A 16074-nucleotide genomic window follows, 5' to 3' on the forward strand; every position below is an offset into this window, starting at 1 on the left:
ACACATCCTAAAACTAAATATCATTTGAAAGGGAAATATCTTGTCAGATGTGACGCCATGGGACAAAAATTTAAGTGATCAGAAACCACTTTGGTGTTATTGCTAATAACTGAAGCAAGAAGAAAAGTCTAGCTTTGTGTGTGTTTCAAAGCAGCTCTTGTCTTTGTATTTAGATGCCCTAAGGAAGTTTATCCTCATGTTTCTACCATTATAAACATTTGTCTAAAGTATCTTACCTATGATCCAAATTACAATTATGATGATGAAGATGAAGATGAAAATGCTATGGATGCTGATGGTGGAGATGATGACGATCAAGGTATCTTGAGTTATATAGACGCAATCTAGCTGTTACTTCATAAAAGAGGCCAGGGTTAGAGATGGAAAGACAGCAGTGTAACTGCAGATTGTACCATAGTTTTGTTCCTTAGAACAGTTCTTTTTTCTTGTGGTGCTCAAGCCTGCAGTCTTAAGCAGAGTGGTGGATAACAAGTCTCTTCTTTATATCCCCAGTCCAGTGTCTATACTTTTTTTTACAAAGTGTTTGTGCAAGATGAGTCATTGTGTTTGAAAAATGAATCTAAATACATATATATTCAGGGTAGTTTGGTTGGTATTCAAAAATGCTAAATATTGTTTAAGACCCTGTTTAATGTTCATGAATAATGTAAACATTTCTGTGACTTAAGTACATGGGTTAGTAGGTTTTCTGTCATTCTTAGTTTTTAGTTTGATTGTGTGAATTTATGCAGTAACTTTTTATATAAAATCTTTCTTATATAAAATCTGTGGTTTACACCTCTGGGCTTCAGGATCTCTTAACTCTCACCCTACCAATCTGAATATTCTAATGTCAAGACTAACATTGCTGTGGTGCTCCCCTCAGACCACCAGACAACCTGGTGAGCAAAACCTTAACCTTCAGGAGGTACCGCTCATCAAGAGGTCAAGTCATGTGAAAATGTACAAGAAAGGATTCTGATAGAATTCATTTAACTTGAGCTTATTTAACTTAAAATAAAATAGAACATTAAAACTTAAAAAAAAAAATCTGGTTTAACCCATCTAGTCCTCTAGCAGGTACTGCCCCATTTTCTCTCTTACAGCAGCTTTCTTCCCTCACACAAGTGCTATGCTATTCAGTCCATTTTTCCCTCATCTGTCTTGAATGCATTTCCAGTAATGGACAAGATTATAAATGCTTGAAAATGTTTGTTACACTCTCTTATTTAGCATCCAGGGACCAGGATATCACACTTCTGCCTGTCTTCTGTTCTGGTTCTTACTCATCTCTAACCACTAAATAAGGATATGACTGGGCTAAATCTTTGTACTTAGCTGTAATATTCTTAATTTTCCTTTGTGTCTCATTAAGTCTTCTGAGTTTAGTATCTATTAATTAGCTCAGCTCTATACCTTTCCTGTAAATCTGGGTTCATGCATGGTTGTTTAATTGATTTTACTGATTGCTTAACTAAAATATCCATACCCTTTCTCCAGCCCCTGCTTCTTCTTTAGTCTCTTCCATCTTAGACTAAGTCCTTCATCCCTCACACCCCAGAACTTTCTCTCACTTGGCATAACTTTATACCCCTTTAGCATTTTTACTTTAGCACATTTAATCATTTTCATGCATATTGTAATTGATTATCATCCACCTATTAGAATGCAATCTTCCTGAAGACTAGCAAATGTAACCTGGATTGCTATGCTTCCAGTGTAGTGTCTAGGATAATGCTGGACCCATAGTGGTCACTTGGTGAATGTGTTACATTAACAAAGAGAAACCTTAGGAATTAAATGTATGTTACAGGTTTTGATTTGGTGTTTATCATGCTAAATAACCCAAGTCCTTCAGCTGCTTTAAAATTAGAAATATTACTCAACCATGGTGTTGCAATTTCAGTGATTAAGACATTTGTTAATTTTCTATTAAACATTGTTTCTAGGATGCAGTTTTCATGATGTGTTGACGAAAGAAAGAATTTTGTTTATTTTCTTGTTAAATTAAGTCTTACCTTGGTGCTACCTTGTAATTTTTAAGTAGGTACTGTTAAATGAATGTGATGCCTTGTATTTTAGCAGTATTTGGTTGAATTTTCTTATGAAAGATAGATGTCCAGTAGTCTCTTCAGGCAGATTGATCAAAAGTTGAAAACATGTCTTTGTTCTGATAGCACATAAGAGGCTCAGTGAAAAGCTATATACAAAACCAGTAACAGGAATCTTTTTGCTGAAAGTTATTCATAACTGTTTTGTTTTTTTTTACTACATCTGTAGCCAAATCTGTTTCATAGTTCATCTTATAAATGTCCATTGATTGTTTTTTTTTCCTCCTATTGAGTCTTGAATTTGGTTCAAAGACTGAGAAATTTGTGAGTTTCTAAGCATTCACTGTATTGATGAAAAGGTTGTAAGCCACTGTTTGTCACCTTCTTAACAAGACAGTGCTTAGCAGATTGAAACAGGCATGGCTGTTTAAAGCCACCTATTGCTGTAGCTGTTCAAGCTAGATGAACTAATTGTCTTCCTTGCATTAGCAGTTCACGTTCTGTATGAGATTATGTATTTCTCTACCATTAATAGCCTGTTCAACATTAAAACTTCCCTTTAGGGAGTGATGATGAATACAGTGATGATGATGACATGAGCTGGAAAGTGAGACGCGCAGCTGCTAAGTGCCTGGATGCCGTAGTTAGCACAAGGCACGAAATGCTTCCAGAGTTCTACAAGACCGTCTCTCCTGCACTGATATCCAGATTTAAAGAGCGCGAAGAGAATGTAAAGGCAGATGTTTTTCATGCGTACCTTTCTCTTTTGAAGCAAACTCGTCCTGTGCAGAGTTGGCTGTGTGACCCTGATGCAATGGAACAGGGAGAAACACCCTTAACAATGCTTCAGAGTCAGGTTAGTGTGTGTGCCCTGAAAGTCACTGACAGTGGTGCTTTACAGTCGTTCTTAGGGGGATGGGAATGCCGAGATAATTTAGAGAAGGACAAAGTTAATGGGTGCTCAATGACTTGTAAACCATTGGTTGTAACTTAAATATACCTGAAGATTCAGGGAATTATCTGTGATCTTAGTGGAGAAATCAAAGCTGTGGGATCATATAGCCAGCTTCACTCATAATTTGTGTGTTCTTAGACAAGTTAGTCATTTTTAGTAAGCCTTGCTTTTAATCCTTTGTAAGTCCCCAGGGTTCTGATGGATGGAATTACCAGTGTAGTTTTAGTGTCTGGTTTACTACATAGTAATTGGTTTCCCTAAGGCCCGGAACATTAAGTCACCATCACTCCCATTTACTGAATCTTTGTTCATACTAGGCATTTTCCTGTCTGTCTGTAACTCCTGTAGCAGCTGTAGGCATTTTTGTGTTCTGCTTTGTTTCTGAGATGGTCCCAAGCTGACCTGCACTCTTGGCAGTCCTTTTGCCTCTGCCCCCAAGTGCTAAGATGACAGGCATCATCTGCCATGCCTTGTAGTTCCATCTGTATTTTAGAGAGATCTATCCGCCTGCCTCTGCCTCCCAAGTGCTGGGATTAAAGGTGTGTGCCAGCGCCGTCTGGCTGTCTGCCTTATTTTTAAGTAATGCAAATATATTTTGAGCTGAGCTTGTTAATAAAAGTGAATGTGGAGATTAATTAAAATAGATGGAGGATGAATAGATGGATGGATAATAAATAAGTAGACAGACAGCAGAGAAATTGTTTAGTAGAACTATGAATTCTCAGGAATTCTGAGAATCTCTTTGCCTTTATTTCTGAGATTATTTTTATATATGAAATTTGTCTGTGTAAGGAAGAGAGTGTTTTAATCTCTTGTGGGGGAGATCCCTGTCCATAGCCTTGCATCCATGACTTGTCAGTGAAGAATACACTGAAGTTCACTAAACATTAGAAAGTTTAGATCAGATGTCTGAATTTTACCCCTGCTCCTTGTACCTTTGAGGTGCAATGTCTTTTATTGTAATAGCAAACTAAAAAAGAGAAAAAACACCAATTTGATGGGTAGTTTTCCATAATTTCCTTTCTGGTATTTTTCTATTTACAAATTGTATGCTTAAATCTTTGGTTGGAAGTGATTGAAGTCATTGAAGACTTGTTGCTTGTTAGGAAGCTTTTCTCCAGTTCCTTGATGCTATCGAGCAGATATAGTTATAATACAGTATGTACAGTGCATGAATACATTTAAACTTGGTTCCTATATAATAGTGTCTGCCTTAGCAATATTGGAGAGCTGAACTGGAAATGTGACAAACAAGAGTCTTTGTCCTCTAAGTCATATTAAGTATATGGAGGAAGTACCTTTGGCTCAACTGGCTGATGATACGTGACAATTGCAGGTTCCCAACATCGTTAAAGCTCTGCACAAACAGATGAAAGAAAAAAGTGTCAAGACCCGACAGTGTTGTTTTAACATGTTAACTGAACTGGTGAATGTATTACCTGGGGCACTAACACAGCACATTCCTGTACTTGTACCAGGTATGTAGGGGACGGTCTCTTGGGGTACTTCTTAAGCACTTTTTATTTTTGCACTTAAATAAGCTTGAAGGATTGTTTTGCTTAAAAGGGAAGTTTGTGACAATTTGGACCTACAACATTTTAATTGTGACCGTTTGAGCACATGAAGTTATCCCCCTGTAAGTAAAGGGGATTTAGTATTTTCTATATATAGATTGTAAAGCATCTGCCGTTTTAGAGGTTTTATGCAGATGGAAATTGTAACAATCTTTCAGGGGCTGGTTTTTCATTATTTGAGAACTGCATAGAAATGATTAGATGCTTTTATTGGCTTTTCAGGAATCATTTTCTCACTGAATGATAAGTCCAGCTCATCGAATTTGAAGATTGATGCGCTGTCGTGCCTCTACGTAATCCTCTGTAACCACTCCCCTCAAGTGTTCCACCCTCACGTGCAGGCTTTGGTCCCTCCGGTGGTGGCTTGTGTTGGAGACCCGTTTTACAAGATCACCTCAGAAGCCCTTCTCGTCACTCAGCAGCTTGTTAAAGTGATCCGCCCCTTAGATCAGCCTTCCTCCTTTGATGCAACTCCTTACATCAAAGATCTGTTTACCTGTACAATTAAGCGGTTAAAAGCAGCTGACATTGACCAGGAAGTCAAGGAAAGGGCTATTTCCTGTATGGGACAAATTATTTGCAACCTTGGAGACAACTTGGGGCCTGACTTATCCAATACACTTCAGATCTTCTTGGAGAGACTCAAGAATGAAATTACCCGGCTAACTACAGTGAAAGCGTTGACACTGATTGCCGGGTCACCTCTGAAGATAGACTTGAGGCCTGTCCTGGGAGAAGGAGTGCCCATCCTTGCCTCATTTCTCAGGAAAAATCAGAGAGCTTTGAAACTGGGGACCCTTTCGGCCCTGGATATTCTGATTAAGAACTATAGTGACAGCCTGACGACTGCCATGATGGATGCGGTCCTGGACGAGCTCCCTCCTCTCATCAGCGAAAGTGATATGCATGTTTCGCAGATGGCTATCAGCTTTCTTACTACCCTGGCAAAAGTCTATCCCTCCTCCCTTTCAAAGATAAGTGGATCCATTCTCAATGAACTGATCGGACTTGTGAGATCACCTCTACTGCAGGGCGGAGCTCTTAGTGCCATGCTAGACTTCTTCCAAGCTCTGGTTGTCACTGGAACAAACAATCTAGGCTACATGGATTTGTTGCGCATGCTGACTGGTCCGGTTTACTCTCAGAGCACAGCTCTTACTCATAAGCAGTCATATTATTCCATTGCCAAATGTGTAGCTGCCCTTACCCGAGCATGCCCTAAAGAGGGACCTGCTGTAGTAGGTCAGTTTATTCAAGATGTCAAGAATTCAAGGTCTACAGATTCCATTCGTCTCTTAGCACTCCTTTCTCTTGGAGAAGTTGGACATCATATTGACTTAAGTGGGCAGTTGGAATTGAAATCTGTAATTTTAGAGGCTTTCTCATCTCCTAGTGAAGAAGTGAAATCAGCTGCATCCTACGCACTAGGCAGCATTAGTGTAGGCAACCTTCCTGAGTATCTGCCATTTGTACTACAAGAAATAACCAGTCAGCCCAAGAGGCAATACCTTCTGCTTCATTCCTTGAAAGAGATCATCAGCTCTGCATCAGTGGCAGGCCTTAAGCCGTATGTTGAGAACATCTGGGCCTTGCTGCTAAAGCACTGTGAGTGTGCAGAGGAAGGCACCAGAAACGTTGTTGCTGAATGTCTAGGGAAGCTCACTCTCATAGATCCTGAAACGCTCCTTCCTCGGCTTAAAGGGTATTTGATATCAGGTGGGTATCTAGGGGTGTCTAGGTGTTCTTATCTCTAAGTTCGTTGACTTAGTTGCCTTGAAAGATGCCCATTGAGGAACTAAAACCATCTGCTTTTTTATTTTAGTGTGTTAAAGTCACGTTTGTGGTGTATGTATGCCATGTGTTGTAATGTGAAGTGATATTCAAGAGACTGTTTCTGAGAAGGATAAAGCCTGATTGGGTAATTCTTAAGTAGTGTGATCTAGTTCTTTATGCTGACTACATTTTATTGTTATTTTTTTGAATTAAAATACAGGGAAGGCAGGTCTTGAATTTAAAAAGAAGACCTTGGTAGTACTTACTATATTAAAATTGCCGAAATTATTGAATTTAAATGCAAGAAATAAAAGAGATTTTTGATTTATCAGTGTTTACCTGGTTAGAATAAATAGGTGATAAAGCTGTTCATTCTTAAAATGTTTAGTTTAACAATTTGATAAACTGTTTATAGACTGAACCAGTCCCTTCATAGATTTAACCAGCCCCTTTCGTGAGGGCTCGGTTCCCTGTTGCTGGTTCCCTGGATTCCTCCTTCATAGAAGACAAGTTTTCTTGTAAAATCTAGTAAGATTGTTTTTTTTTAAGGTAAGAAAACTCCTGATTTAGTATCCCAAGAGCCAGAAGACAGCCTTTGGGGACAATGATGAGTTTTACGAAGTTTGTGACACGGTTTTAAAATGTCACTCATGAGCATTAGTGGAATGCATACCAATAGACTTGCATTTTGTTTTTAATTAGGGTCTTCATATGCCCGAAGCTCAGTGGTTACAGCTGTGAAGTTTACTATTTCTGATCATCCTCAGCCCATTGATCCCCTATTAAAGAACTGCATAGGTGAGTGGAGACGACAAATACTGGATAGCTACTTGGGAAAGGACAGTTTTGTCATGGTACTGTTACTTCAGTAACTAAGACCGGCACTGTGAACATTCTTATTACTGAGGAGGTAAAATGCACCAAGGTAATTGTTCCATTGCAAAGATCATTTATAATGTATGGTTTACAGGGTTAGCAGTTAAATTTATATAGGCATTTCTTTATCAAAAAGAACTACCAGATGATTTGCTCAGCACGGGAGGTCGCTAAATGTGGCAGCATGTCTTCATAGTTATCCTCCTTGGTCATCATATTTTTGGTGATGACCTAAAATAGTCTTAATGAATAAAGCACATAGATGTTAAATCTGTCTGACCAGTTAGAAGTTTCCTCTCAATAGAAAGGAATCTTACTGGAGTTGTTAGAGCCTCAATTTCTGATGGTTGCTTGGAACGCTCTAGCTCTGAGAGGATCCATGAGAAGTTCCCACATAAGGTGAAGAAAACCTAAGAACAAAAGGAAGAAGCGCTCATTTTCAGAAGTGTTGAGAGGAAGCCCAGGAAAAACTAGAGCCGTCGCTGTTTTTGTTAAGACTGGAGTTAGCTTCTGGAAGTAGACTTTGACAGCTTTGCTGTTTTCTTGTCTTCCTGGTCAGTTATCCTAATGCTAATAGCAATCCAAATCCCTCAGGGCGCAACCGCTATTTTCTTAAGGACAGGTGATGGGGCACAAGGAAGGAGACGAGGGATGTGGCTAAGCAGGTTCTTCGTGTGCAGGAAAGGGGGTCAGGGGTAGTGAACACTTTGAACTGCATAAAGGGGCCTACAGTTAGTTCAGAGTTAGATCAATACAGATACAAATAGTTTATGTGAGAAGATGTCTATTCCCTTCTTGTTGTCTCAGACATTTGTGTTGTGAAAGATAGGACTGGGGGCGGGGGGGGGGGGGGGGGGGGACCTGCTAGAAGATTCCAGTGTCTCAGCATTTATTTTAACAATGTGCAATGCCTGTAGTCTGTGGTTCCCCCTCATTTTATCCGTTTGCTCTACTTGAAATTGATAATCCAGTTTCGAGTCACCCTGAATTCATTTCCCTATTCTGAAAGATTGGTGATGATAGAGTTGGGATTATCTAGAGGAAGTTACTCTCTGTTCAGTCCCTGTCTGCCAGACACTGTTCAACAGTATGCATGCTTTTCCTCCTCTCGGTGACCCTGAAAGCATTGGCTTGACTGGGAAATAAGGCTCTTGACTGAAAGTATCTGCCCAAAGCTTCGCAGTTAATACGGGAAATGACCTGAAGCACACATGTGGGCGGGATCCTAAGGATTTACATTGTAAATTTCTTCCTGCACGTTTTCATAATAGCAGACTTTAAATCTGTTTCTAAGGAGCAGGGTATTTGGCATTTGTCCTGTTAGGTTTTAGTTTCCTCACGGTGCTCCTGTGCTCTTACTAGTTCCTGTGTTTCTCCCTGAAGACACAGATAACATTAGGATGTGCAATTGATTTCCTGTCTTTGATGAATTGTATTGCTGCTGAGTCTATAGTGAGCTTAGCTTCTTTTTTTATTAAGGAGTTTTATTCATTTTACATACCAATCACAGATCCCCCCTCCTCCCTCCTCCCACCCTTCCCGCCTTCCCTCCCCAGCCCACCCCCAGCCCTTCCTCCAACAAGGTAAGGTCTCCCTCCCATGGGGAGTCAGCAGAGCCTGGTACATTCAGTAGAGGCAGGTCCAGGCCCCTCCCCCTACATCATAGTTAATGGGCTCCAAAAAGCCAGCTTATTCACCAAGGAGCTTAGTTTCTTGCTGCTTGTAGTGAAGTGTAAGGAATTTTAAGGTGTGTGTTTGTTGGCTACTGGCTCCATTGCTTCTGAGCAACCCATCTGTTTATAAAAAGTAGTGAGTGAGGAACTTTAGGTACTGCTCTATATGCCCTCTGCATTTTATGTGCCAAGAGTGAGTTATCAATGAAAAATGTACACACATTTATTAATAGTGGTTTGTTTCCATACTGCTGAAATAATCTTGTATCTGGTTCTCTGACTTGCATTGAAGAAATAGCAATGAGACCCATAATCACTAAGTCAGTTTAGAAAAAATGCTGTGTAGCTTGTGTCCTAAGCTTACCAGAAGTGTGTTGTTTCTTTTACATTTTTCAGGTGATTTTCTAAAAACTCTGGAAGACCCAGATTTGAACGTAAGAAGAGTGGCCTTGGTCACATTCAATTCTGCAGCCCACAACAAGCCATCGCTGATACGGGATCTTCTGGACTCTGTTCTCCCGCATCTTTACAATGAGACAAAAGTTAGGAAGGAGCTTATACGAGAGGTAAGTGAGTTAGGTCACATCAGGTACCTTGCACTTGTCTGTAGTTGTCACGTGCTCACATGTTCCTTCTGGTTCTAACAGGTAGAAATGGGTCCTTTCAAACACACGGTTGATGATGGTCTGGACATCAGAAAAGCAGCTTTTGAGTGCATGTATACGCTTCTCGACAGCTGTCTTGATAGACTGGACATCTTTGAATTTCTGAATCATGTTGAAGATGGGTTGAAGGACCATTATGATATTAAGGTGAGATGTTTGTGAGTGTCTATAGAACGATTTAATAGACTTTGATACAGCAACTTTTATGCTTTCAGGCCTGTCCTAATGAGAAACTAGCGACAGCTTGCTTTCTTTCCTGGTGGTGTCTTGATGAAGTTTCGTGGGCTGTGTTTCAGGCTGGGCTGACTGTCTTTTCAGACCCAGCAGTTGCAGAGCCTTAGAAGGAGTCACATTGCTTCTTAGGTTTAGAGCATGGATTTCGCTTCTGTGTCTTACTTTCCTATTTCTCTTTCAATATGTCAGTAAATGAGTGATTTAAAAGACAATCAAGTAAATGAATCATATCCTTTTCATGATACTCTTTAACAGGGCCTTTGGCCTTCTGCTGAGCTTGAGCCATGTAAGGTACCAGAATTCCAGCTTTCACGATGCAATCATAGGCATTCATAGTCCAAGGGAGAAAGAATGTTTTAGTAGAGATTTTCCAGGTTTTGTATGGACTCCCTTGAAGAACATCTGCCCTCCCGAACTCCACTGAGAAAGTGGAAATGTCTATAGTTTTGCTTTCGTTGAGCACGTTCTAATCCAGTGAACTTTAGTTTACATTGCATATGAGCTTTTTCAGAAGTCTGAGTTCCCTCCCTGCTGACAGGTGAAATAACTCTCTAAGGGTGGGGCTGAGGAATGGGTGTTCTAATGCATCCACCCAGGTGATTCTGATGTGCAGTCACAACTGAAAAACAATTTTCTAGTTTTGTATTGTAGAACCCACATGGAAGCTGATGTTTCCCTAGCATTCACCTTAGTAAGGTTTGCAATGACTTGATTTGAGTGGCAGATTAAATTACGATGATGCTCTAATTTGCATACTAATCATTTTTCTATTTAAAAAGGTGTCAGAATGTGGATTTTTGTCAGAAAAAATTGTATCTTTTTTCTTCCTCATAGATGCTAACATTTTTAATGTTGGTGCGACTATCTACCCTTTGTCCAAGTGCAGTACTCCAAAGGTTGGACCGACTTGTTGAGCCACTGCGCGCTACATGTACAACCAAGGTAATTGTTGCAAGGCAGCAGCTTAGGCTACACCGGGCATAGGAATTACAGGCTGTGGAAAAGAACTCTTTATTTCAGATAAAATGTTCAATTTTGTGACCATAAATTTTAAAATTCTTAATTAGTATGTGTAATTTACATGATATGTGTGGGTGTGTGTATTGAATCTTGTGTTTTAGTTAAGCTGGCTTTCAACTCTCCAACTTGTCTGAGCCTCCTAAATGCTGAGATTACAGGCATATGCCACCATGCCAAGAAAATGGACTTTTGTTGCTGTTTCATTTCATAAAATTAATTGGATAACAAACAAAAAAAGCCAAGCAGTGGTCGTACACACCTTTAATCCCAGCACTCAGCATGCAGAGGCAGGCAGATCTCTGTGAGTTCAAGGACAGCCTGGTCTACACCCAGGACACCCAAGGCTACACAGATACCCTGTCTTGGGGGGCGGGGAGAGGGAAAAGATAAAAACTTTTCTTTTTCTGATACTTTATAAACTCTAGATTCCTAGCTTATTATTTTCTCTGACTTTTGAAGTTTAATTTTGTTCTCTTTCTGGTTCACGGAACACTTTGAGAAGCATTGGTGTGTCTTCAAGGTCTGGTAGAATTCAGAAGTTCATCTCTTCAGTCTAGGGGTTGTCTTTCTTGTGAAAAATCCCATTGCATTTTAGTTTGCATTCTATTGATGTGATACAGACCATGACCAAAAGCAGCTTGGCGGGGAGAGGGTTTATTTCCTGTTACAGCTTCTAGACCACCATGAAGGAATTTAGGACAGGAAGTCAAGGCAGAAATTGATGCAGAGGCCAAGGGGGGAGCACTGCTTACTGCTTGCCTCTCCTGACTTGTTCGGGTTGCTTTCTTATTCACTCCAGTACCTTTGCCCAGGGACAGCATCACTTACAGTGGCCTTCCACATTATTAGTCTGTTAAGAAAATGCACAGACTTACCTATAGATAGTATAGTCTGATGGGGACATTACTCAGTTGACTTCTCTGTTCTCAAAATTCTAACTTGTATCAGGTTGACAAAAAATTAATCATAAATAACCACCACAGTTCTGTACATCTTCTTGGTTTTGTTTGTTTTGTTTTGTTTGTTTTTTGAGGCTGAATTTCTTATGTAACGTTGGCTGTCCTGGAACTCTATAGATCAGGCTGCCCTTGAACTCAGAGTTCCGCCTGCCTCTGCCTCAGTGCCAGGATTAAAGGTGTGTGCCACCACTGCCTGGCTCGGTTCAGTTTTATAGCTCAAATAGATCTAGAAATTTATTCAGTTCTTAGAATTTTCCATTGATTTGCGTCTACTTTGTCACAGTCTTCCCTAATGGTCTTTTTGGATTTCAGTGGTGTCTGTTGTAATATTTCTTATTCTGTCTCAAGGCTAATTAATTTGCCTCTTACTTCTTCCTCTTTAAAGAAAATGATTTGTCAGTTTTGTTTATCTTTTCAAAAGACCAACTCTGTTTCATTAATTTCTTGTGTTATTAGGAATCTCTTGATTTCTGCCTCACTGATTTCAGCTCTGATCTTTATTGTTTCTTTCTTTCTGCTTTTTGGGTTTTATTTATTATTCTTTTTCTAAATCTTTTGGATGTTTGAGGTAGAATCTCACTCTTGAGCACAAACTGGCCTGAAACTTGTATAGCCCAGGTTGGCCTCAATCTCTTGATTACTGGAGTACATCAGTAGCTTACTGGACATTTCTGATTTTTTTTTTCATTGTAGATACTCATAGCTATAAACTTGTATCTTACACTGAACTCAGCTGTATTCCACATATCCTAGTAAAGTGCTGTTGGACAGAGGGTTAACTCAGAGCAGTATTAACTCTGCTGTCAGAACCAGATAAAGACAGAAAAAGTAAAACTGTAGACAATTTCCTCAATGGTCTTAGAACCAGAAATCCTCATGTACTTAGGAGAATTGAGCAACACATTAAAAAGATCAAATTGGTTTTATTACAGGTTGTAAGATCAGTTAATATACACAAATCAATAAATGTAATATGTAATATAGCACATAAATAAAAAAAGCAGATACTATATAGCCACTTAAGTAGATGCAGGAAAACGTCTTTTATAAAAGTAAGCATCCCTTTGTAATGAAAGTCCTGTAGAACTGGAAACCAAAGGATCGTTCTGCAATATAATAAAGGCAGTGTGCAACAAATTGATAGTCAGCATTACACTTAATTGAGAAAAACTTAAAGCATTTCCTCTTAAATAAAAGACAAGACAAGGTTGTCCACACTTAACATTCTTACTCTGTGGTTCCTCAAGTCTTAGAGTAATAAGGCAAGAGAAGGGTAAAACAGAAACAGAAAAGGTAATTAATTACCTTATCCCTGTTTTAGGATAGTGTGGCCTTATACTTAAAAGATCTAGACTCTTAGCAAAGTGAAGAGACGCAGTAGTGAATGGCTTTTCTGTGTACCAGTACAAACCGCAGAGAAACCATGACAACAAATACAAAAACCATCACTAGCCAAAGTCATTCTGAGAAAAAATGTCAACATTGGAAGCATCCCAGCATGCTACTTACATGTATATGCAGATCCATAGTAGCAAAAGCAGTGTGATGTTGGCACGGAATCAGACACAAAGATAAAAGGACTGAAACAGAATACTCAGGAGTGCGCCTACACAGCTACGGCCATCTGGGTTTTACTTTATTTTTGTTTGTTTGCGATTGTTTTTAATAATTTGTCCCCCTCCCCCGACTTTTTCATCTGATTGCTGACAAGATTGGAGGAAAAAAACAGCCCTCTAAAGCTGATCCTGGGAAACTGGACATCCTCAGATGGAGACTACAGTTAGAATCCTCCCTCTCTTGTTTGGTTGGGTTTAGGGTTTGTTTTTGTTTTTTTCCGTTGGTTGGTTGGTTGGTTGGTTGGGGTTTTTTTTTTGTTTTGGAGACAGGGTTTCTGTGTGTAACAACTCTGGCTGTCCTGGAATTTGTTCTGTAAACCAGACTGCTTGAACTCACAGAGATCCACCTGCCTCTGCCTCCTGGAGTGCTGGGATTAAAGGTATGTACTACCACTGCCCAGCAGATCCTTTCCTCTTACTCTGTACAGAGATCAACAACTCAGTATGATCAGAGGAGAAAACCTTTACCAGCTGTTCATGTGATGTGGGCTTGGTACCCAGAATATAAACAGACTAACAGACAGATAATTTAGTATATAAATGAGTAATGAGGGGGTTGGGGATTTAGCTCAGTGGTAGAGCACTTGCTAAGGCCCTGGGTTTGGTCCTCAGCTCTGGGGGGCGGGGGGGGGGGGGAGTAATGAATTGGACAGGTACTTTGCAGGTGAAGTTGTACAAGTGATCAATATATAATGAAAGAACGTCATGAAGGAAATACAAATCAAAAGATTTCCATCTCACGTTCTCAAGAAAACAACAAAATAAGAAAGATGCTAGTAAGGATGCAAGGATAAGGGAATTGGAGTAGTGCTGATAGGCACATAAATAATTTCAGCCACTGTGGAAATTGGTCTGGCTGATTCTCAAAAATAGTAAAAGTAGCATGAACTACCATGACATAAGTACAAATACATGCATGCCATGTTTATTGTAACATTGTTCACAGTAGCTAACTATGGAATCAATCTAGGTGCGCATGAGATGAATGGATTTCTATTTATTTATTTATTCATTTATTTAATTTTTCAAGACAGGATTTCTCTGTGTAGCTTTGGAACCTGTCCTAGAACTCACTCTGTAGCCCAGGCTGGCCTCGAATTCACAGAGACCCTCCTGCCTTTGCCTCCCGAGTGCTGGGATTAAAGGCGTGCTCCACCACTACCCAGCATGAATGGATTTTTAAAGTGTGATACATAGTGTGTATATACATATACAAATACAAGCAAACATGTAATACAGAATATCAGTAAGAAAATGAAATTATATCATTTCCAGGGAAATGGGTAGACTTAAGATAATCATGGTAAGCAAAATAAGCCAGACTCAAACAAATGTGTTTTTCCCCCTTCATATGTGAATTTAGGCAAAACAAACAAAAACCCATTAAAAAAAACTTTTTTAAAGAAATGAAAAGTATGATCAGTGTGGAATAAGATACAATTAGGCTTCAAAAAATGAAGGCTCTAGTTCTTCCTAGAGAGGGGAATAGCTGACACATATGAGGGGTGCTTGAAATGAGAACCTTGAAGATGAGACAGGTTTGGTTGTGTTTTAGTCCAAGTAATTCTAAACAAAAGCATGCATGGAAACATTACGGGATTGTTCAGTCTTTTTATAATAGGGTTGTGTGAAATACTCCCTTACTAGGAGAGAGCTAGTGCCTCAGGAAGAGGTTTGGTGCACACTGCACTTGCAGAGCAGTGTGTCTTCTGACCTGTGAGGGTGGGAGCGGCTTTACATAATGTACCATGAGTTCCTGTCTGCATAAGTGTTGTTAGTGTTCCAGCATGTAACCCGATTTTACTTTGTATTGCAGGTAAAGGCAAACTCTGTAAAGCAGGAGTTTGAAAAGCAAGATGAGTTAAAGCGATCCGCCATGAGGGCAGTGGCAGCATTGTTAACCATTCCCGAAGCCGAGAAGAGCCCACTCATGAGTGAATTCCAGTCACAGATCAGCTCTAACCCGGAGCTGGCGGCCATCTTTGAAAGTATCCAAAAAGATTCGTCATCCACTAATTTGGAATCAATGGACACTAGTTAGACGTGTGTTCCACATGGGGACCATTACATTTGACCGCACAATGCACTGAATCGACAAGTTGACCATAGACACGGAAGAGAAGTGTCTAGAAGCTTCAGGATGTTCCACTGTTGTTTTCCTCCATGGAGAGTTTGTTCAGCTTTCTTCCATTGTTGTTTTTATAGCATTTACAGAAATCTGTATTTCCATATTCCAGAGGTTGTAAAGCCACTAATGTTTTTAGTGGTTAGGGCAACATTTGAAATGGGAACTAAAGTTAGGATTTATGGAATGTGGAGATAGGGTCCAGTATCTGTTTGCCCTGTAATGTGTAGGATTAAAATGTTAAAATTTTGTGACCATGGATTTCTTGTTTTATAAATTCTCATTTAAAATCAATTCTTCAACACAAAAAACCATGTTTCTTTCCTTGTATAACCTCTTCTTTCAGCAACATAAATTGATTTTTAACAGGCAGATAAGAATATCCATTTAAAATGTTATATTTCAGAGATTGGCATCTTAGCAAAGATAATAAAGTATCACTTAAGTATAAGGCTTAACAATATCCCCTTGTGCACACTGATTTTTGCATGAACACGGTTACAAATAAGTATTGTCTGTAACAGCATGTGCAGATTATTCACAATACCAGTTA

General features: G+C 39.5%; 1 protein-coding gene across 2 annotated transcripts in view; it reads left to right on the forward strand.

The window, feature by feature from the left end:
• Positions 1-15782, forward strand: part of Cand1 (cullin associated and neddylation dissociated 1) — a 40273-nt gene extending 24491 nt beyond the window's left edge. For both annotated transcript variants that reach the window (XM_059245737.1, XM_059245738.1), the window contains exons 7-15: positions 174-319; positions 2615-2907; positions 4343-4484; positions 4803-6296; positions 7056-7151; positions 9299-9468; positions 9550-9714; positions 10636-10743; positions 15213-15782. In XM_059245737.1, the coding sequence (XP_059101720.1) occupies positions 174-319; positions 2615-2907; positions 4343-4484; positions 4803-6296; positions 7056-7151; positions 9299-9468; positions 9550-9714; positions 10636-10743; positions 15213-15437 (2839 nt within the window). In that variant the 3' untranslated portion in view covers positions 15438-15782. The remainder of the gene's footprint in view (positions 1-173; positions 320-2614; positions 2908-4342; positions 4485-4802; positions 6297-7055; positions 7152-9298; positions 9469-9549; positions 9715-10635; positions 10744-15212) is intronic.
• Positions 15783-16074: the final 292 nt, after the last annotated feature.

This window comes from Peromyscus eremicus, chromosome 18 (assembly GCF_949786415.1).
Source record: "Peromyscus eremicus chromosome 18, PerEre_H2_v1, whole genome shotgun sequence".
NCBI classification, from domain to species: domain Eukaryota; kingdom Metazoa; phylum Chordata; class Mammalia; order Rodentia; family Cricetidae; genus Peromyscus; species Peromyscus eremicus.